This window comes from Erythrolamprus reginae, chromosome 3 (assembly GCF_031021105.1).
Source record: "Erythrolamprus reginae isolate rEryReg1 chromosome 3, rEryReg1.hap1, whole genome shotgun sequence".
Classification (NCBI taxonomy): Eukaryota; Metazoa; Chordata; class Lepidosauria; order Squamata; family Dipsadidae; genus Erythrolamprus; species Erythrolamprus reginae.
This window is the reverse complement of record NC_091952.1, coordinates 229108289-229132536: the sequence shown is the minus strand read 5'-3', so window position 1 is coordinate 229132536 and position 24248 is coordinate 229108289. Positions and strand designations below refer to the sequence as shown.

General features: G+C 39.1%; 2 protein-coding genes across 4 annotated transcripts in view; one reads left to right on the top strand and one right to left on the bottom strand.

Annotated features, from left to right (window-relative positions):
* VPS13B (vacuolar protein sorting 13 homolog B) overlaps positions 1 to 24248 on the bottom strand; it is a 454077-nt gene that overhangs the window by 135507 nt on the left and 294322 nt on the right. For all 3 annotated transcript variants that reach the window (XM_070748103.1, XM_070748104.1, XM_070748105.1), the window contains exon 36: positions 20623 to 21030. In XM_070748103.1, the coding sequence (XP_070604204.1) occupies positions 20623 to 21030 (408 nt within the window). The remainder of the gene's footprint in view (positions 1 to 20622; positions 21031 to 24248) is intronic.
* The window catches only part of COX6C (cytochrome c oxidase subunit 6C), a 336477-nt gene that overhangs the window by 147150 nt on the left and 165079 nt on the right, over positions 1 to 24248 (top strand). The gene's annotated exons all lie outside the window — the stretch shown is intronic.

Genomic DNA, 24248 nt, shown 5'->3' with positions numbered 1-24248 from the left:
CAACCACAACAACACAAGAGCACACAACAGATTTAAACTTAATATTAACCGCTCCAAACTTGACTGTAAAAAATATGACTTCAGTAACCGAGTTGTCGAACCGTGGAACTCATTACCGGACTCCATAGTGTCATCCCCAAAACCCCAACAATTTACCCTTAGATTATCCATGGTTGACCTATCCAGATTCCTAAGAGGTCAGTAAGGGATGAGTACAAGTGCACTAGAGTGCCTTCCGTCCCCTGTCCTATTGCTCTCCTATATCTCCTATACTTTTCTACTATTCCTATATCTCTTCTTCTATTCTTTCATTCATATGTTCTATTACTATATCTTCTTTTCTATTCTTTCTTAGATATATTTTACTATGAGTATCTCTTCTATAACCTTCATCATGTATTTTACTATGTGTATGTATAAATATACCCACTAAAACCCTCATTGTGTATTGTAAATAAATAAATGAATGAATGAATGAATAAATAATAAAACCTCTCAAATGTATGCACTGTGTTTGAATATGTAATCAAATTAATTAGGCTTCTTGAATTTAAATGGTCAGGATTTGTTTTTATTAAAATCCCCAACTCAAGAAATGATTCCACTAACATGGTTAAAAAAAACATTTTCAGATATTGAAAAGCATTACATAGTATCATCAAAAAATTGAAGAGTACCAATATACTTGCTTTTGCCGCCCTTGGGTTAGTTTAAAACTCTGTTCCTTAGAGAAATTTTAAGAAATTGTCCTCTAATTTCTTTTTCTGGTAATCTGACAGAGAATTTTAAAGGCCATTTGGGTTCAGGTCTAATCAGAATGAAATTAAAAAGGAACACCATACATCTTTGGTGAGCTTCCTCCTGGACTTTTATTGGATGGTTATTACCCATCTGGTAATTACCATTATCAGCCAGTTTTCTCATCTCCTGCTTCTACTGACAATTCTACAGGCTGAGAGGTGATGAAAGAAGAATTCCCCTGTCTAAACAGCAAGGCTAATGAAACAATCCTGACGTGTAGCCCACCACTAATTTCCTTCCATTGCAAACTGCACAATTGAAACTAATCAGCATTGTCACAGTAGAAGATCACAAAGATATACTTAATAAGATATTAAAAGATGAAAAAACAGATCTTGAAGGATGGCGTTTTTTTGTTATTAAAACATTGTACTAGCTGAAATGACCAGAGTGTAACACCACCAACAGCAAAACAATCAGGTTATATGAAAAAATTAGTAGTGATCAAGCACAATAGATTAGATTTGGGGAGTATCATCCTTCAACACTGTCAATTAACCAATCTTCACTGAGACTTTTTTAGCATTATATATGGCTTCATATGGGCTCTGTAAAAATACAGGATGTGTTATCAATGATAAACAGATATTAATGACTTTGAACATATCAAATCCTTGAATGTATCCTTAATGTATGTTCCCCCTGCATTACCGCAGCCTTGGCAGCCTGAGCATATACTTTGAGTTACTTCAAACACTAAACATTCAGGGACTTATATTACTTTAATCCACTGCAGGCAGTGCTTCATTTAATTTTATTGGCTGTGCTGGAGGTAGTGGATCTATTTGGGGGGCAGTGGTGGAGGAATAAAGCTCTTTTACGTATCTTTTCAAAAGGGCTTAATTTATATTTTATAGCCTGGGCCAGGAGCCCTGCTTGTTTTCTGTCTAACAAGGTTCAAATGGAGTTCAGACAAGCGATGAATCAGAAGCAAAGTCAGAGATGGTTATCTTTATGAAATGAGCTCATCTCCATTTAGGAAGGGAGCAGGTACATCACGGTCAGTGCTGAATGTTAAATAATCTGGAAATCAGATGGTGGTCAGTGATCTGATTGTTTTTGATTCATTGTTTTGTATCTTCATTCAGAGCAAATACATCTAGCCTAATTTTAAATATAGATTGTCTCTTTGATTAATTGCAGCTTTATGCTTAGAATACTTAGAAGAATGTTTAATTGTGTATCTGTAAAAATAGCTTGTCAAGATCCCAAAACAAAGTAAAGAAGCAATTCAGAACTGTGCAGGTATTGTGTGAACCCAAAATTTTAAACAGTCTACTATATTTAAAATGCAATAATCACAGGGTGTATTCTATTATTACTGTATAAATTGCATTTATGCAGAACATTGGGTAGATCAGTGATGGCGAACTTATGGTATGGGTGCCAGAGGTGGCACACGGAGCCGTATCTGCTGACACGCGAGTTGTTGTCCTAGCTCAGTGCTAACGTGTATGTGTGTGCCAGCCACCTGATTTTTGGCTCAGACAGAGGCTCTGGGAGGGCATTTTTGGCTTCCAGAGAGCCTCCAAAGGGGAAGGGGGAGGAGGTATTTACCCTTCCCTGGCTTCAGGGAAGCTTTTGAAGCTGGGGAGGGCAAAACATGAGCCTATTGGGTTTACCAGAAGTTGGGAAACAGGCCGTTTCCAGCTTCCAGAGGGCCTTCAGGGTGTGAGAGAAGCTGTTTTTCCCCTCCCCAGGCATTGAATTATGGGTGTGGGCACTTGCGCATGTGTAATTCTGCCGCATGAATCCCAACGACCGGTTAGGTCCCACAGAGTTGGTCTTCTTCGGGTCCCATCAACTAAACAATGTTGTATGGCGGGACCCAGGGGAAGAGCCTTCTCTGTGGCGGCCCTGACCCTCTGGAACCAGCTCCCCCCAGAGATCAGAATTGCCCCCACCCTCCTTGCCTTTCGTAAGCTCCTTAAAACCCACCTCTGTCGTCAGGCTTGGGGGAACTGAACTACCCTTTTCCCCCTAGGCCTATACAATTTATGCATGGTATGTTTGTGTGTATGTTTGGTTTTAAATAAGGGTTTTTAATTATTTTAAACATTATATTTGTTATATGCTGTTTACTACTGTTGTTAGCCGCCCCGAGTCTACGGAGAGGGGCGGCATACAAATCTAATTAATTAATAAACAAACAAACAAACAAATAGTGCGTGCCCATGCTCTTTCGGCACCCGAGGGGGAAAAAAAGTTTGCAATCACTGGGGTAGATCATTCCATCTAAATAATAATAATAATAATAACAACAACAACAACAACAACAATAATAATAACAACAACAACAACAACAACAACAATAATAATAATAATAATAATAATAATTTATTAGATTTGTATGCCACCCCTCTCCGAAGACTCAGGGCAGCTCACAACAATAATAAAAACAATGTTACAGTGGAACAAATCTAATATTAAAAGAGGAAAAAACATATAAAACCCCATCATTTAAAACCAAACAACACATACATACCAAACATAAAATATAAAAGCCTGGGGGAGGTGTCTCAGTTCCCCCATGCCTGGCGATATAGGTGGGTCACACTTGCCTAAATTAACTGGCAAGTGGAATTTTGGTTTGAATGGAGTTTTATATTTGGGGCATTGTCTTTCTCAAAATCAGCATGCTATGATTAATTATATTAATGGGGAGGTAATGGAAGAAGCCAGTTCATCAGTAGCAACTCTGAATTGTGTTATAAAGTAACATTAGGGCAACTGACCAGGATTAATAGTGATACTCGGTCCCGGGATTAGGTCGTATCTTATTTCATGGATTTTAGGCCATCTGTTCCTCCCTTCTACATTTAGGCCTGCAGAACTATAAAAGCAGCTCTACCTCTGGGACTATAGAAAGGAATTAGGATTGTTCTGCTTTTCATTATCACAAGATTCAGTAACTCATTTCATTGTCAGGATAATCCTCTTTTACTCTTTCTTTTGCGCATATAGAGAATGCCAAAATGCCAAATAAAATCCCAGATGTTAAAGAGCTGATGAGGTCGCCACCTTTCCTTGAGTGTTGTGTTTAAGCTACTTGGGACCCAGCATCAAAAGTGACGGGACCCTGATGCCCACACCCAATATTCATTATGATTCATTAGCAATTTGTATAGATGTCAACCAGCTGAACTTCCACTTCAACCCTCAGCAGCCATGAAAACATTGCTTTTACTGACAAAGAATTAATTTCCTATTGTTTAAGCGATGGGAAGTGTTCTAAGAAGATTGTTAGTCCAGCTTATTATTTTAAGCAGTCAGAATTAACCTTATGCTGTATTTTTCTTAAGATAAGTATTTTTAAGCATCAAAAGGCATGACAATATTTTAGTAGACTTCTTCCAATTATATACATAGGTTTCGCAAAAGATATCAGCTATATTGGTTTCTGTAAAATCCTTTGTATATGTGAGAATACAATGCATTGCATTTTGAAGCTTTTACAGTTTGCAAATTTTATTTGTAAATAATTTATTTTAGCAAAATAATTTCAATAGAAGAAAAAGAAATAATTTCTAAATTTATGTGAAAGAACAATGGAACGCACTGATTGTAGCTCTACAGTTCACTGTGTTTCATTGTTCAGCTCAAACCATGAAAAAAATGATTTCTATTCTTTCTTCTGTAATTTATCTTTCCCCCTTTTTTTAAAAAAAAATATTTTTTATTTTTTAATTAATACACAATACAAAACTAAAATCAAAAACAGATATGAACACATTTGAAGAAAAAAAAGAAAATACAAAAGAAAAAAGAAAAACAAGAAGAATTTTAGAATTACAAAAATAAAATAAAGTAACAATTGGAGAGATATTTGCTCTCTCCTTCCTTCCTTATTATATTTTATAGATTTACAATATAATATTATATTTAACTTGCGGATTACCATATTTATATTTTCACGTTTTCCTAAATTAACTATATTTCTTAATAACAAACAGAAAATTTTTCATATCTTTCCCCTTCTATTCCATTCTGTTTTAGCTGTAAGATACTGCAATCGGAATTACTGGACAAATTGTAAAAGTAACCATATAAAATATGATTACTATGTTACGTTGTATAAAAAGAACATTCAACTTTATTGAAAGTAACTATAAATGTTTTAATTCATTTTCTTCTACTATTCTAACTACTGTCCTAGATTATTTCAGTGAATTGCAAACTACATGTGTAATAAACTGTAACCACTTAAAAATTAGAGAACACTAATTGCTCTACAGAGGCAATGATGCTAGTAACAGATTTTATTTGTTCTCTAAAGTAACAGCAGCAACAACAAATTCAGCCCATTAATTTTATAAGTTGTAAAGTACAACAGATATGATCTTCTGCTAGCCAGCATGATCTATGAATTCTTTGGAATATATTGGATGTAAGAATTATTTTAGATGCACTGTACTAATAAAAACCGATTCTAACAAAATCTCACAATTTAGGCAATGATAAATTGATCAATGCTGAACAGATTAACTCACAGGGACATTAGAGTGGAGAAATACTTGGTTATTTTTGGGATACTTGGGATGTGGAACTTAAATATTGTATGGTTCCTTGCTTTTTCATTTAAAAGTTACAGTCAGCAATTATATTAGAACTGATTATGCACTGCTCAAAAAATAAAGAGAACACACAAATAACACATCCTAGATCTGAATGAATGAAATATTTTCATTGAATACTTTGTTCTGTACAAAGTTGAATGTGCACAACAGCATGTGAAATTGATTGTCAATCAGTGTTGCTTCCTAAGTGGACAGTTTGATTTCACAGACTTTTTATTTACTTGGAGTTATATTGTGTTAAGTGCTCCCTTTATTTTTTGAGCAGTATACTAAAGTTTTAGTCAGAGGATCAGATATTATTCAGATCTACTGAGACCTGCCCCTCTTGGTCTGGATTTTGCCGGATTGAGTGACAAGACCTGGACAGTAATGAAATGACTGCCTTGAAGAAACAGCGCTTTATCAAGCTTCCTGACCATATCAAGTGCCCAAAGGTGTGCCCGAATCCCCAAAATTCAATGCATATGCCCCCACGTACATGCCCCGCCCCCACACATGTGTGCGTGATCCCCTGTATGCATCCTATGGATGCACATCCCCCACGTGCCTTATCCCTGCACATGCATGGGTGCCCCCATGCGCCTCACCCTCCATGCATGCACATTTATTTATTCATTCATTCATTCATTCATTCATTCATTCAATCATTCATTCATTCATTCATTCATTCATTCAATTTTTATGCCGCTCTTCTCCTTAGAGTCAGGGCGGCTTACAACATATTACCAATAGCACTTTTTTAACAGAGCTAGGCTATTGACCCCACAATCTGGGTCTTCGTTTTACCCACCTCGGAAGGATGGAAGGCTGAGTCAACCTTGAGCCGGTGATGAGATTTGAACCGCTGACCTACAGATCTACAAGTCAGCTTCAGTGGCCTGCAGTACAGCACTCTACCTGCTGCGCCACCCCGGTTCAATCCCCCACCCTCTTCAAATATGAATGCGCCCCTGCACGCCCAGCAGTTACCCAAAGACCAGCTGGCCGGTGGGAGGTGTGAGCACATGCATAGCCGAGCTTGGCTGGGGAGACAGCTCACGTGCCATCAGAGAGGGCACCGCGTGTCACTTCTGCATGAGCGCCATAGGTTTGCCATCACGGATATAGGGTTCCTCTCCTATTCAAGCTAACACCCTTCACATCTTCCTGCTCAATATAAGGGTGTTTTTCCTATGGTTGAAACACTGCATCGTGAAACCTTACATTTTGGAACAAACTGTAATTAATAGGGAAATTACTCCAATACCTATCCTAAAGTTCACATACTACTTGAGCCATGGTGATGCAGTGGTTGGAGTGCATTACTACAGACTACTTCTCCTGACTGCATGCAATTTGGCAGTTTAAATCTCACCAGGATCAAGGTTGACTCAGCCTTCCATCCTTCCCTCCCCTGGGTTTTATTATTTATGTATGGTATGAGTGTGTTGTATGGTTTTTTAAATAATGGATTTTACATTTCTTTTAATGTACAGTATTAGATTTGTTACATTGTTGTTATTGTTGTGAGTCGCCCCGAGTCTTCAGAGAGGGGCGGCATACAAATGTAATGAATTATTATTATTATTATTATTATTATTATTATTATTATTATTATTGTGGGTAAATGAGGACTCATTGTTGTAGGTAATATGTTGACTGTGTAAACTGCTTAGAAAGAGCTGTAAAGTGGTATATAAGTCTAAGTGTTAGTGCTAAGTCCTGCATGCTACATTATCACTGTGGAATGTATAACTGAAAAGGTTTTTAAACAGCATTCAATCACTGACATTTCTGCCAATTTTGATAATTTTATATCTGGAAAAAAACCACACAAATGAAAACATCAGGATCTCAGAATAAGCATAAACATTAAATAGAGCCATTTTTGAATAGTATAGCGTCCTACCGGTCAATGACTACTTCAGCTTCAACTGCAACAACACAAGAGCACCCAACAGATTCAAACTTAATACGAACCGCTCCAAACTTGACTGTAAAAAATATGATTTCAACAATCGAGTTATCGAAGCGTGGAACTCATTACCGGACTCAATTGTGTCAACCTCTAACCCCCAACATTTCTCCCTTAGACTCTCCACGATTGACCTTTCCAGTTCCTAAGAGGCCAGTAAGGGGCGTACATAAGTGCACTGGTGTGCCTTTCGTCCCCTGTCCTATTGTCTTTCCTTTCTCTCACTTATCATATATATTTTCTTCCTTTCATATATCCTCTCCTCTAAGTTCACTTTACCCTTATATATATTACTACATGTCTATTTTTCTTCCTATGTATTTGTGTATTGGACAAATGAATAAATAAATAAATAAAATAAATAAGATGCTGTTGCTTTATAAATTATGATGGACTCATTTTTAATTTTTTCCTCCAATGTATCAGAAAATTTGTAAAGTCCAGTCGCATCCCTCTGCTATTGGCCATCTTAAGAAAAGGAGAAGGGAGTAAAAGGATGAAGGAGAATCATAGTCACTAAAACACATGTTCCGAACCACATGACACTACAGCTGGATAGGACACCTAAATTAATAGGCAATTCTGAATAGGTAATCTCAAACGTGAAAAAAAGAAGTTAGATTATATTTTCTTATGTGCCTAGCAGATACCATTACAGCTGTTTATGTATGTATGTATGTATGTATGTATGTATGTATGTATGTATGTATGTATGTATGTATACAGAAATTAGTATTGTTTGACTAAGATTTGTGTGTACAGTATTGTAAACTTAGTGTGTGTTACATTAAAATCTTAATGTTTTCATTTTAAATTGTAAATTATAAAATGTGAGGACTATATTCTTTGCTTATTGACTGGACTTCAATGTATGTACTTGTATATATTTATATTAAGCTTTTAAATACTAAAAGTATTTGCATGCTAAAAGTAAAGATCATGTTGCATATATTGTTTGTTAATCCCTGCTAAAAGATTGCTAAATATAGAAATGTGCATTAGGTTTGGGCACTAGAAGAAAGAAAAGCCTCAAGTTAAGAGGTGAAAAGTACATTTTTATGCTGCAGGAATAATTCATTGGCTATGTTAAAGTAAACCACACAGTATATTGTATACTAGGCGTCTCTGGTTGTTTGTGTACTGAGACTGGATGAAACATTTAAATGATTGCTTTCAATATTTGCTACAGCAATTTTGAAATATCTCCTAGTTTGGCTTTAGGTAAGCATGCATCACCATCCCACTTATTTTTGTGACTCAAGAGTGAAAAAAACAGGAGCCTGTACGAGTTCCTATTGTTTCCTTCATCAAAGTACCCAAAATGTTTTCAGTTTTGTCTCTACAGATCCTGGAAGATTTGAAGCATTTGAAGTTTTGTTCTGTGGGCCGTTTTGTTCTTAATGCAAAACAAATTCCCCCCTCCCTTTTTTCTTCTGTACATACCCATACTAGTTAGCTATGTAGAATGCCTCTTCCCATTCCTTTTAATCAAAATTGATTATGCTGGATTAAAGTCATATTTATATAGAAGAGAGTAGAATACACTGTGTAAGAAAAAATCTCTATATTGTAAGTTGGAATCTCATAATATTCACATTATATTAAAGGGGAGGTAGATAGTGGTAAATAGTGTGGATTGGTTCTGATGCTGGAGACTGGATTGTGAAGAATGAATAATTAATGGAGATCAACCTTTGGGTGACAGAAAAGGTGACAAGGGACTGTGAGGAAACAACTATTGGTATGGGCCATCCTCTGGTGGAGTGTCTATCAGTAGTAAGGATCCCAAGGAACCTATTCCTGAGCCGAACCCTGAGGTCAACGCAATCCCAATCAGATAAAAATATAGCTGGGGGAAAGAGGTGAAGCATGGATTAAAGGGAGTGCTAGATGATGGGCGGGATATGAGTAGTTGAAGTGGTGGAATGAAAGAGTAGCTATGGAGGAAAGGCAAAAAGTGTGGCGGAAATGAAGCTAGGACAAGAGAGGTGAGTAGGTGAGTTAATTGTCCCTTAAGTCATCTGGCGGGAGAGTGGAAAGGAACAATAAGGAGGAGGGAGCATCAATAGGGAAGTATAGTGGAAAATGGAACGCTAGATGAGGTCCACCCAGTTGGCTTTCAATTGTTGCATCAGCAAAACTCAAAGTAGGGGAGCAGGTTTGGTGATTGTCATCTGAGAGATTCTGCAAGTGAGCAAAACATTGTTCTACTGTATGTAAAGTTCACATAAGACGTTGGTCTTGAAGTACAAGTGGTTGTTTTACTGTTCTCTTGCCTCCATATTACATACTTGGGCAGCTTGAATGTATCACAATTTATTTCTTGAAGAAGAAACAGCTTGGTCATCAGGTAGGGCAGACGGCTTCAAACTTGGCAACTTTAAGACTTGTGGACTTCAACTCCCCAAATTCTCCAGCCAGCTATGCTGGAGAATTCAGGGAGTTGAAGTCCATAAGTCTTAAAGTTGCCAAGTTTGAGCACCCCTGATGTAGGGAATCAGGGAGAGGCCTGAGTCTTTTCTTTTCCTGGGACTTAAGCAATGTTTCAGCCCCCTTTGCTTATTCAACACTTTTTGCCTATTTTCCTCAATGCCTTCTTCCAGATTTTCTACATCATGAGATTGTCCTCAGTGATCATGGGTTTGACCATTTAAAAAAAAATATCTAGAAATGGCTTAGAAGGACCGAGGAGGTATCATACTAAGACCATTTCTAATTTTTATGTTGTTAACTGGTGACAGAGACATCTTCAGGGAGAAGGATCTCTTTGAGTGATCTCACTGCCAATCTCTGATGGCCAGCTCAGATTCCAAAAAGACCGAGACAAAGGAAACTGCTCAAAATGTCCCAGATAATGGGGCACCTAGGGTTGACCTAACAAGAGACAACAGGTGGCCATTTGCTGCATCCAGGACCTCCACCCAGAGCTGCACCCATAGCAAAACAGAAATCTACATGGCTCCTTGTATGGTTTCCACCATTGACTGCCCCTGGTGCAAGCTCCCTGTAAGAGCCACCGCTGCCCAGCTGTTTTCTATTGGGAACAACCTCTCAGCTTGCCAGGATTCTGCCTCCTAAACCTGCTGTGTAAGAAATCTCTGCTTCTTGGAACTGTATGGCTGACAAGCCAATGCTGGTCTCCTGGATCTTGGACTGTGACCTTACAATGATCTCACATACTGCTTTGGAAATCATGCAAACAAACTTACACCTTTCTCCCTACTGTACGCACATCCTGCCTGCCACTGTCAGTATTATTTAAACTTTAGAACAAGACTTCTTAACAGCATGTGAGAGTGTTTGGCCTGGAAGAGGAGAAATAAAGCCTACATGTTTCCAAGAATGCCTGGGGAGCTTCCCAAGGCAGGCAGTTCTGTTGTGTGCTTTGTTCGCCACTGGAATAAGAGGTTAGCAGTGGTGCTTGACAGGGTTGCTCCTAAACACCCAGTCCCTGAACTGCTGAGCCAAGAGAGCTCCTTGGTTTACTGAGGAGCTCTAAGAGATGAAGCTGCGGAAGAGAAGCCCGAGGCAATACTGGCGTGCAATGAAGAAGAACAAATGTGATTATAACTGTGCTAGTAAGAGCAGTGAAGTGTGATTATCCTACTTTTATTGCATATGCAGATAGCCACACAGCAGCATTATTTAGAGTTACATATTCCCTGTTGGGGAAACCAGGGCTGGAAAAAGGGCTGCTGGATCATTGCAAATAATTCACTCGGCATCTGAAGGATAGAGTTTCTCACATTTTTTTCTCAAAGTTGAATGCTACTTGGCTAAATTCCTGTGAGATGATCTGGGATTAATTTGAGCCTGAGGATCCTAAGGAAGTGTCCAATGTTATCTGCGCTGTCAGCTGAGTATCGGGCAGAAATGGCTGCTGTTGTTTTTGCTGATAGGTTTTGGCAAGATCAAAATAAGAGGAAGAAGAAATCTCCTGCTCCCGTTGGATCTCTTAGGACTGTTGACCATGGAATGGTTTTGGGATTGGTTGGAAAAGCTGGTTGTTTGAGTGATGTTTTTCAATTAATGTCCTCTTTCCCGAGTGATTCATCCAATTTGGTTAGGAAAGAGGTCATGTCCTCTGTTGTGGAGCATCACAGGGCTGGTCTTTTCTCTGTTTAGGATCTACTTGAAGCCTTTGGGAAAGGTAATCCATCACCTAGGGTGAGGTATCATCAATCTGTGGATAATACTCAACTGATTGTCTTTGCCACAGGCTGAGAAGGAATTGTAATGTAGGTCCTGATCTAACACCTGGAGGCTATTAGGTTTGGATGCAGAAGAAGAGGCTTAAGCCAAATCCTAGCAAGATGGAGTAGCTGACTAATTCCAGAGATATTTCATCCTTAGTTCTGGATAAAGCTGGCCCACAATTTGAGTGTCCTCCTGAACTCACAGTTCCTGCTTGGACAGAAAATCAAATCTGTGGCCAGGACAGCCTTTGCATGGTTATGTCTTGTGTGTCAATTGAGGCCATTTCCAAAACAGCAGTCTTTTGTTCATAGTACTCTCACTTTGTATCTACATTATTGGAATCACTCTTAATTTAGAGATGCCCTTGAAAGCCATTAGGAGGCTTCAGCTGGTTTTAGCATGAAGCAGCGTAGGACAAGGGTAGGCAAAGTTGGTTCTTCTATGACTTCTGGATTTCAACTCCCAGAATTCCTGAGCCAATCATGCCAGCTCAGGAATTCTGGGAGATGAAGTCTACATATCATAGAAGAGCCAACTTTGCTTACCCTTGGCTTAGGAATTTATGGTAATACCAAGGTAACATTAACATTGTGTGTGTGTGTGCTTGTTTGGTTTTTAATAAGGGTTTTTTAGTTATTTTAAATATTAGATTTGTTATATGCTGTTTTTATTGTTGTTGTTGTTGTTGTTGTTGTTGTTATTATTATTATTATTATTATTAGTATTATTAGTATTATTATAGCTGCCCCGAGTCTACGGAGAGTGGCGGCATACAAATCAAATCAAATCAAATCAAATAAATAAATAAATTGTAATTTGGGGTCCTGAATATCCCTGAGAACAGTCAGTCATCCACCAATCCACACAAACTATGGTAACAAATACATTGCTCTGATAATTTTGGCTGCTATTAAAGCAATAATTCTAGGTAGAATTGGTTCCCCCTTCCCAGCATTCAAAGTCAACTTTGGTCTCAATTCACATACCAAAGAGAAGGCAATAAGGTATATCAGTCTTACATTAAGATATAATATATTAGCTTGCCACATTGCAGCACTATTGGGTGTGTTTTCACAAAGGGAACATATCTCTGTTTATGTTTACCAATCCATACGAAACCTTGTTTGTTTTCAGCGATATCATTTAATTGCATTGTATTTCTATGCAAAAAAGCCAGCAAGATCCCTCAAAGCATTTATCAAACAGGGCAGAAGATTACTCGATCGAAAAGAGGCAAGTACAAATAACAACCTCAAAATATGCATGTTTGAGATTTCCTAAAATAGGGAAGGAAACAACCTATAAACATTCTTGATGAATAATTGGTTCCCCCTTCCCAGCATTCAAATTCAACTTTGGTCTCAATTCACATACCAAAGAGAAGGCAATAAGGTACAGTATATCAGTCTTACATTAAGATACAATATATTAGTTTGCCACATTGCCGCACTATTCTGTGTGTTTACACAAAGGGAACATATCTCTGTTTATGTTTACCAATCCATACGAAACCTTGTTTGTTTTCAGCGATATCATTTAATTGCATTGTATTTCTATGCAAAAAAGCCAGCAAGATCCCTCAAAGCATTTATCAAACAGGGCAGAAGATTACTCGATCGAAAAGAGGCAAGTACAAATAACAACCTCAAAGTATGCATTTTTTGAGATTTCCTAAAATAGGGAAGGCGACAAATTATAAACATTCTTGATGAATAATATCTGGAAAACGTAATTTACTGCACAGGTTTATCAGTTAATGAAACCTGCTTTAAAATCATTAGGCACGGCCATAAGATTTTGTTTTGCTTCCATGAGCGAGAAAACATGCTTTTCACACATTCCCAACCGAAGCTTTTAAAAAATGATTCTCAGCACAAGAAGATTCCTCTTACATTACAAACCAACTTCCATCTCTTACACAAAGGCTCATCTGGAAAAGAGTCCGTTTACACTGTTTATAAAACACTGTCACATAAAATTTGTAAGGGGGAAAAAAAGCCATTCACTAAAAATAGCTTGCGTAAGTAAGGGATTAGAGTAGTTTCTGCTGCTATAATTGCTCCTTTGTAGTTTTTTTTTTCCATGATGTTTCTGAACAGTGCCTTTTGACTATGTTTATTAAAGTCAGCACATCAAAAAAGGATCAAAGCCACTGCGAGTGAGAACTTTAAAAAAGCCCCAAGTGTGTTGTGTTGTCTCATGGGAGAATTATGCAGATTCAAGTAAACAAGTGCAAATTGTTGAGGTTTTAATGAAAATTTTCTACAATTATTGAATCTGAAGTCATTGGTTATTATAACATCTGCATAACAGATGGCCGTTTTGTATAAAAGGCAAGCAAAGCTATTTTGTCTGTTTTAACAGTACATGCGAGAGGACGAATTGGGGGTTTTTTGGTCATTGTATGCCATTTGCTCTAGCAAATAATTCGTAAAATGCAGCTGGTGCAGATGGTCACCATGGTTATGTGATTGTAAAAACCTGAAACACTGTGAAGTATTTACATATTAGTTTCATATGCCAAAATCAGCTTTATTCAACTCAAAAACACTGCCATAAAATTGTTGAATATAAAAAGAGATTGGCTCTTACATAGGTTTGAGCTTATATTTTCATTTGAAATGAAGTTACTGCCATTTATTTTCAACCAAACTATACTTAGTTTGGCCTTAGAAATAAAGAATAAGCAATGATCTATTAAATGGAATGGAATGGAATGAAATGAAACTGAACTATTGATTTAACAGAATGTTTAAAAAAAGTTATTTTAATTTTAAAAAACCCTAAATTTAATGCATATGAGTTATCCTTTATTAACGTATTCCTTTTACTATTGCTTTCGCCTCCCAAACTTTGGTCTACCTGCTTTATGCACCTGCATGTTTTCAAATGACAAAACTAAGGAATCAAAAGTGTGAAATTAATTTGCCTTTGCTTTTTACATTCTACTTAGGAACTCTTTTCTTTTTAGCAAACACTTTTCACATTCATACATTTCATTTAAATAAATTCTTTTATACTTGAACAAAAAGAATAGTTTTCCATTTTTTTTAAAATGATGCATATTCTTTTTTTCTTAATGTCATGCAAAGTTAGAGATTTTTTTTACTCATTTCCCTTTACAAGGTCAACACACACACACACACACACACACATATATACAGTAATACCCCGGTTATTGCGTCCCCGGCCATTGCGAACAGGGTAATTTGCGATTTTTCAACCCGGAAGTCAAAACACCATCTGCGCATGTGTGCCCTTTTTTTCTATGGGCACGCATGCGTAGATGGCGCCCGGCAGATCAGCTGCTGGGCGGCTTCCCTGGGGTCTTCCCCCTCTTGCTGGCGGGAGGGCGAGCAGCGGGCATCAGCAAGGAGTTTTCCCCACCGCCCACGCAAACTCCTCGCTGCCGCCCGCCCTTCGCCCGCCCACGCCGTTCATTCTCGCCGCTTTCGAGCTGAGTCCCGGAGCGAATTCGCTCCGGGACTCAGCTCGAAAGCGGCGACAGCCAGCGCGGCGCGGCTGTTTTAAAATGTCGCCGCCGGCATGGGGGGCTTGCCAGCACCCCCCGGACCCCCAACCCAGGTTTGGGGGGCTGCTAGGAAGCCCCCCATGCCGGCGGCGACATTTTAAAACAGCCGCGCCGCCCCCCAATCTTCGGCTCCTCGCTAGCGCTGCGGGAGTAAAAACACCATCTGCACATGCACAGATGATGTTTTTACTTCCGCAGCGCTACTTCGCGAAAACCCGCTCGTTGCGGGGGGTCCTGGAACGGAACCCTCGCAACGAGCGGGGGATCACTGTATATCACATGTTTTTTTGCTGAATTTGAAAATTAAGGGAGACTAGGATAGATCTATTTTGGCCTTATTTTGGCCTCATCAGCTAGCCATACCCACTGGGACCTGAACCTGCAACCTTTGCCTTGTAAGGCAGAGAATTATCCTCTAGGCTACAGTATCCAATCCCTTCAGCTCTCTTATATATATATATAAGAAAAATTTTTAAATCACATTTAATACAAGAATCATAAAACCTAATATATAATATTTGCATAATGAAATAATACTTAAAATAATAATACACTATACCAAATGTAAATTGGAATAATGCATTTTCAATATTCTTAAAAACACTGAGCAAAGATTGAACAATTTAAATTTCTTGGAATAAAGAATTTTAAAACTGGGGTTACTACAGAATAGGTAGTTTAGAGCTATCTGTTCTTTATATTTGTACAAAAAAACTGCCTCAAATGTTGATGCAGAAGTGTATTGAAGGTTGCATTGGGCTTTTTAGATAACTGGATCCCAAATTATTTATGAATTTATTGGCTCTTATCTGTAAACCATTAAATTAAATTCATCATAGACATAAATCAAAGCACAACGCTAAGCCATAGGTAGCATTGTGAGAATGAATCTCAGGAATATGTTTCCCCTGCTTCCTCCAGCTTTTCTCTCTTCTACTTTTGAAGGAAGTGTAATAGTTAAGTGTGACAGATCTTGAGAGATTTGTGGGGGGGGGGGGTATAGGGAGAAAGGATGCTGCCTAAGGAATGATCAGATAAGAGAGGGTATAGTCTACAGCTGTATAATGATCAGAAAGAGTGACTCAGAAAGGATCTTTATTTATTTTATTTTATTTATTTATTAGTCAAACATGTATAGGATAGGATAGTTTGTATAAACATAATATAAGCAAAAAGTAACGATAAAAGAGGACAATAGGATAGTAGGGCAGGGACGGTAGCACAGTGGTGCGCTTATGCACACCCCTTACAGACCTCTTAGAAACGTGGAGAGGTTAACTGTAGACAGTCTAAGGCCATGATGGTGAACCTGTGGCATACAGGTGGCACGCAGAGCCATATGAGAGGGCACCCAAGACTCTTCCATGTTTGAGCTCCAGTGTGCATGTGTGTGCTGGCCAGCTAATTTTTGGCCTTGGGAAAGGCCATTTTGTCCTCCAGATGCTTCAGGAAAAGTTCTCTAAAGCCAAAAAAAAGAAAAACAATCCCTCAACGGACAAACCGAAGGTTTGGAAAAGCGCACTTCTGGTTTACCCATTTGGGCATTTTTTTCACCTACCATCAGTGGTGGGTTCAGAGCAGTCTGGTCTGGAGTGCCGCACCGGTGGGAACCCACTGATGCAATTTTTGGCAGAGCAAGAGGCCTGCTTACGGCAGAATCATGGTGGGTGGCGGAGCAAGCAGCGGGCGGTGGAATGGGTGACAAGTGGGCAGACGGCCCACTCGTGGTGGAGCCGCAACGAGTGGCGTGGTGGGCAGCAGAGCAGGTGGGCAGATGGGTAAACATGATAGTCTCTTACTGAGTCAGGGAGGGATGCATTTAGCCTAAAGTGACCAGATTATTACCTTGGTAAAGCGGGACATCATTGCCGGGAGAGTTGGGGATGGGACAGACGGATGGACGGCAGCCTGAACCCAAACTGACACAGGCTTCAACTGAGGCATGAAACCAACTTGCAAAGAGCACCGATACTTAGGCGAAACAATCGCTGGGAGAGGGGGGGAACTCGGAGGTTGGATCGGTTGATCCTCGAACTTACGAGAGAGAGAGATTGGCGATCATTTAGTAGAGCTTCGCCTGCTTTCCCGAGATTGGCACCAGCGAGGAGGCAGGAACTGAGTGAGGAGGAGGAGCCAGAGCCACCAGCCCACGCCACTCCATCTGCGGCGCTGGGAAGAGCTGCTCTGCATCGGTCTTTTTTACAGTCCAGCCCTCCTCACTCGAGGAGCATGCTCGGAGCCCAGAGCTGCCTCCTTGCAGCCAGTCGAATGTGGGACGTTGGAGGTGGTGCTCCTCACGGCCAGTGTCTCCAAGCCCAAGACTGTTGCGGATTGGCCCGATCCTTCCCCTTCACTTAAGGTGATCAGATGTCCCGTTTTTTAAACATCGGGATTTTTTGAAAACACCGCAGGACAAATTGCCCGAAAGCGAGATTGTCCTGCCAAAAGCGGGACGTCTGGTCACCTTAATTTAGCCATATTTTGCAGATAGATATAATGTCAAATTTAGCAGTTTTTAGTAAGAGAAGGAGTTCAGGTATTTTGTTAACGAGGCTTCTTGAATTCATTAGTTTGCATTTAAGATCAGCAGTGGTTCTCTAATTTCCCTAACTTCTCAGGCTGTTAAAGAAATGGAGGGAGGATTGTACTAACAGACTTGCAAGATTCTTACAATAATTTAGTTCTTACAATAATACAATAGTATTAGCTCATCTGGCATATTTCCTTTCAGGTCTGCCTGGAAAGGTGGACAGGAAATAATAGAGCTCTTACTTTAGGGTCTGAATAAACCAGTTTCCAGTCATTCATAAACATGGAAAACGTGTTTATTCTAATGATAGTTCATTCAAACAAATCTGCATCTGCAACCACTTTTACATGGTTTGAACTGGTTAGTTTGTTTAAAATTACACAATATAATAGTTCCCAAATTTGAAAACATCAAAGGAAACCATAGGGTTCCCCCCCACCACCACCAATGAAAGTGGAAGCTTTTAATTTGAAGGCTCAATATAGTATATTGATATATGGGTTTGGGTTTTTTTTTTTACTTCATTCCTTATTTCTTCTTTTTTCTGCTTTCATTTATTTATTTTACTTACATAGTGACTTTCCACAAATATTAGCAATAGGGTAAACAACGATTTACTGTAAAAAACTAAATAATCAGCAATGAAATATTAAAACATTAAAACCACTTTGAAACAATTTCTAGCATTTTAAAATCCAAAAATGATGAGATATATCTTAAATGTCAAGAAAATAGGAGTCAATTTAAGCTTGGAAGGGAAACCCTTTCACAATTTTGAGTGTGATTCTAGAGAGTATGTTTCTTCTATGCTTGAGTAAGGCAGCTAAGGATGTAAGAGTATCTTCTGCAGATTTTAACTGGGAAGATTTATTTATTTATTTATTTATTTATTTATTTATTTATTTATTATTTAGATTTGTATGCCGCCCCTCTCCGCGGAAGATGGTAATGAGCCAAGAATTCAATATAATACCTGGATGCAAATCATTTCAAGTTTTCACATTAAGCCAAACCATTGACCTGGCTCGAAAAAACAATTGGCAACCAGTCCAGAACAGAATTTTTGAAAAAAATATGATTGTGACAAAACAGGTTGCATTTTTGCTTACTCTTCCATTTTTAGAAGTGTATATAATAAATTGTGATCATAATAACAAAATAACTGTAATGAAACCAAGGCTTGTGCAATTAATGCAACAACAAACAGATAGTTGGGCAGTCTACTGTACTTCTTATAATAGCTCCCTGAAGATATGATCAAAAAATAGTGTAAGATCAAGGGGCACCCCTGATCTATGAAGATGCAAAGCAAATCCTTCTAGAACATGACTGAAAAGATTGTAAAATCGGGCACAACTCACTTAATGACTACCGTATATACTCGAGTATAAGCCGACCCAAGTATAAGCCAAGGCACCAGTTTTGTCACAAAAACTGGGAAAACCTATTGACCCGAGTATAAGCCGAGGTTAGAAAATGCAGTGGCTACTGGTAACTTATAAAAATGGAAACCAATAAAATTACATTAATTGAGAAATCAGTAGATTAAATGTTTTAGAATATTAATTTTAAAGAAAACCAGTAAACTAGCTCTGTAAATTTAAAAGAGGGTAAACAAAAGCAATCTGGTAATAACAATAAATTAAAAAGTAAAAAAAGTAGCTCACTTTGCAACCAAGCTAAAACCTATTTCTAAACCTAACCCAGGGGTCTTTAAACTTGACAGTTTTAAGACTAGTGGACTTCAACTCCCAGAATTCCTGCCCCAGCCATGCTACTTCAGGAGTAGGAGTTGAAGTCCACAAGCCATAATCTTTTCAGGTTTGAAGACTCATGCATTTTTAACCCTAACCCAGGGCTCTTTAAACTTGACAGTTTTAAGACTAGTGGATTTCAACTCCCAGAATTCCTGCCCCAGCCATGCTACTTCAGGAGTAGGAGTTGAAGTCCATAAGACTTAATCTTTTCAGGTTTGAAGACTCTTGCATTTTTAACTCTAACCCAGGGATCTTTAAACTTGACAAGTTTTTAGAAGCCTGGAGAGAGTTCATGCCGTCCCTCCCCCCCCCCCCTTTAGCTTGCTGGCTGGCTCGCTGGCTGGATCTCCCTCCCACCCTGATCCTCCCTCCTCCTACGTCTCCCTTTATTGCCCCATGTGTTGTTCGGGGGGAAGCAGATTTGCTAAAGAGATCCACTTCGGACGGCAGCAAGGAAAGTAGGAGGAGAGCCAGAATAGCCCACAGCCCTGGGGGAGGAGGAGGAAAGAGGCTGTCCTCCTCCTCCTTCTTTCCCTGCTACCGCGCCAAGTGGATATCTTTAGCAAATCTGCTTCTCTCTCCGGCTGGGGGCTTCTAAAGCCTGGAGAGAGTTCATGCTGTCCCCCCCCCCCTTAGCTTGCTGGCTGGCTCGCTGGCTGGATCTCCCTCCCACCCCTGATCCTCCCTCTTCCATCTCCCTTTATTGCTCCATGTGTTGTTCGGGGAAGCAGATTTGCTAAAGAGATCCACTTGGGACGGCAGCTGCAGCTGCGAAGGAAACAGAGGAAGAGGACGGAAAAAAGAAGCCTCGCCTCTTTCCCTTCCTCCTTTTCCTCCACGACCGCAACTGACAGGAAAAAACAAAAGAGGAGAAGAGGAAGCAGCCGACAGCATATTTATTTATCGGTATTTAAATATTTTAAAAAGAAAGAAAGCAAGTGAGGAAGACGAGCTGCAGGACCCCACCCCCGCCGCCATTTCTATCAATGTCTCACCCGGCTCCAGTTCTTCAGGTGGCTCCGTTTTTGAAGCAATGCCTGCCGGGCTCCAGCGGGGCGCCCTCTTGTGGTGACTCCTCAGTGACCCGAGTATAAGCCGAGGTCGGGTTTTTCAGCCCATTTTTTGGTCTGAAAAACTCGACTTATACTTGAGTATATCCGGTACTTTACAAAGTGATGAACTTTCCAATCCCATTTGTGGTTGTAAATCAAGGATTACCTGTACTGTCATCAGGATTCCATTATCATAATCAAAAATAACTTCAACATTCTTACCTTTAGTCTTACAGTTGACTTTGACATTCAAATTTCCACTGAGGTTGGATAAAGATACCAACAGGCGAGGTTTAAAGGGATTTGGGCAAGTTTCCACAGAAACCATAATCTGAGTGGTACGGATAGAAAATTGCTGACAACAGGAAATGCTCATCCATAGGTTTTCTTGTGGCGAAGCTTTTTCCCCTCCATAAATATGATCTTCAGAGTTGGAAATCTTATTTTTGCAACACTGGGATGTATATATGTCATCCTTGTTTGGAACATTACTAGTGGGTGAAACATTTTCCTCCTGGGCCTCATAACCATTCTTTTGCCTTAGCTTTTTCAGAAATTGTTTTATTTGATCTAGCTTGACAAAACTGATATTGGCTTTCAGAGGCTTTGATATATCCACATTTATGTTAGCTGTGGGAAAGAGAAAGAAAGAGAGAAAGAAAAATTTAATACAACTTTTTGCTTGTAAAAATAATCTAATCTGAAACAGCTATGATGGTAAAATGTTAATTTATAGTTTAAGTAATTTATAACTGAAGTCTGTACTTTAGAGCACTGTAATTATACATTTAAAAGTAAGTATTAATGCATAATCATTAATTATTAAAAATCACAACCCAACAACACACACAAAGAAGAGTTGGACCCATATTCAGCTTTCTGAAGACCCTATGAGCTATAACACATCGCAACACATGAAATTACAGAAAACAGAAATAAATTAAAAGTATATTTTGACGCAAGCAATATTTATATAATTTCATCAAAAAGTACACTTCAATCCACCTGTATCACTAACACCGAAGCCTTCCAAAACAAACACCCCCCCCCCCCCCCACAAAAAAACCCTCAACCCCATTATTATAAGCAAGTCACCATTCTGGCTGGGGAATTCTAAGAGTTGAAGTCTACAAGTCTTAAAGTTGTCAGGTTTGGAGACCTCTGAATTATTATATCAAAGGCATAGTTTTTTTCTTTGAATTTTAAACTTTGATAAACTAATACAAAGTTGTACTTTGGAAATAAACATGGAACACAAACCAGCAAAATATACTAAGAAACCCCCAAAAGCCAGTACCAAAGGAAGATAATACTGGACCAATTTACAAACAAAAATGCAATGAAGTATTAATAATATTATGAACACTACTCTGTAGAACGAACAGGCAGAAGATCAGCAGAACATATTGATGAACAAGTTGTCAGAAGACACAACACAATTTTACTAATCTCCTTGCATATAGATAACTTTCAGCAGAATCTGAACTGGAAAACAATGACAAACTTTAGAAAAAGCCAAATTGATAATGTAAGACAATTCTTAGAAGCATTGTACTCTAACCAAATAGGGATTAATAAGCCTATTGACTCAAATCGTGTTTATGAAGATGTCAAAATATGTAATGAAAAATTCAGCATTACAAATTCAATCCAGTCATCAGCAAAACAAACAACGTTCTCCCACCACACAGCAATCAATCAGCTTCTGAAGCCATATCATTATATAATAATATATAATAATCAAATAATATATAATAATTGGAAGGGACCTTGGAAGTCTTCTAGTCCAATCCCCTCCTTAGGTAGAAAACCCTACACCACTTCAGATAAATGGTTATCCAACATCTTCTTAAAACTTCCAGTGTTGTAGCATTTACAACTTTTGGTGACAAGTTGTTCCACGAATTAATTGTTCTAACTGTCAGGAAATTTCTCCTTAGTTCTAAGTTGCTTCTGTCTTTGATTAGCTTCCACCCATTGCTTCTTGTCCTACTCTCAGGTGCTTTGGAGAATAGTTTGACTCCCTCTTCTTTGTGACAGCCCCTGATATATTGGAACACTGCTATCATGTCTCCCCTACTCCTTCTTTTCATTAAACTAGACATACCCAGTTCTTGCAACTGTTCTTCATATGTTTTTAGCCTCCAATCCCCTACTCATCTTTTTTGCTCTTCTCTGCACTGTTTCTGGAGTCTCAACATCTTTTTAGATTGTGGCGACCAAAACTGAATGCAGTATTCCAAGTGTGGCCTTACCAAGGCATTATAAGTGGTATTAACACTTCACATGATCTTGATTCTATCCCTCTGTTAGAAAATACCTATGCATTTTATTTTTCTTGCTTAAATGTAGAACCTTACTTTTTCACCATTGAATTTCATTTTGTTAGATAGCACCCAATGTTCAAGTCTGTCAAGATCCTTCTGTATCTTAAGCCTATCTTCTGGATAGTTGGCTATTCCTGCCAGCTTGGTGTCATCTGCAAATTTGATGAGTTCCCCATTTATCTCCTTGTCCATACTTTGGTCTTCTGTACTCCCTCTGTCTACCCCTCACCAGCCAGGAGCTCCTCCCACCAGCTTCTGGGAAGTTAAAATGCAATGGAGGCAGTTTCACTCTACCTGGGTTCTCTGTTCTATCTCTGTCTCCCCCACTCATAGCCAGAAACTCCTCCACCAGCCTCTGAGAAATTAAAATGCCAAATGAACTAAATAACCAAAACTGAACCACAATTCAACAAGCACATGCACAAAAAGAATATCCCAACAAGCCATCCTAACATATAGTAATTTTGCTTGATTACACAGGAAGCAGTCAACACACAAGTAAGACTGAATGATCACCTTATCAGACAAATAATCAAATAAGACCTCAATCTATTATAAAATGTCTGTCTACAGTTTACTTTATTCAAGCATGTGCAAAACGGCAAAAACAAATACAGTAATACCTCGTCTTACGAACCTAATTGGTTCCGGAAGGAGGTTCGTAAGGCGAAAAGTTCGTAACACGAAACAATGTTTCCCATTGGAAACAATGTAAAAGCGATTAATGAGTGCAAGGGGGGGGAGGAAATCCCAAAATGGCACTCTGCTGGGCGCTGCCACCCGGCTGTCACCTTTTAAAACAGCCGGGGGGCTTCTCGGTATCTTTTCAGGTTCGGGAGGCCGCCGAAAAGCGCCGCCGCCTGCCTGTCACCTTCTTAAATGCCGAGAAGCCCCCCGGCTGTTATAAAAGGTGACAGCCGGGTGCTGCCGCCCAGCGGAGCGCCATTTTGCGATCTGCGGTGGGTTCGTAAGGCGAAAAAAGTTCGTAAGAAGAGGCAAAAATTTTCGGAACCCCGGGTTCGTATCTCAAAGTGTTCGTATCACGAGGTACCACTACAATTCCATTTAACAACTGAACATCACTTCCCCAAACCAAAACATATGTATTGGTGACATTCTCCAATAGACTAACGAAACATCTGGAATCTAAGACGCAAAAGGAATTTCAACAAAGAATTAGACTGAGAAAAAACTCTTATTTGACTTATATTTCTAAAAGGTAAAGAGAGCAAAGTTACAAGTCATTTACCTCTAACCAAATTGTCAGAGAAGGACTGCAGAAGGAGTAAGACCATTTGGTATTTGTAGACAAAGAAAGGGTCAAAATTTTTATGGAGGTAAATTAACACATATCTAAATGACTAACCATGAACAGAATACAGTGATACCTCGCCTTACGACCCCCTCTTCATACGAACTTTTCGTGATACGAACCCGGTGCTTAAGATTTTTTTGCCTGTTCTTCCGAACTATTTTCACCTTACGAACCCGAGCTGCCGCCGCTGGGATAACCCACCTCCA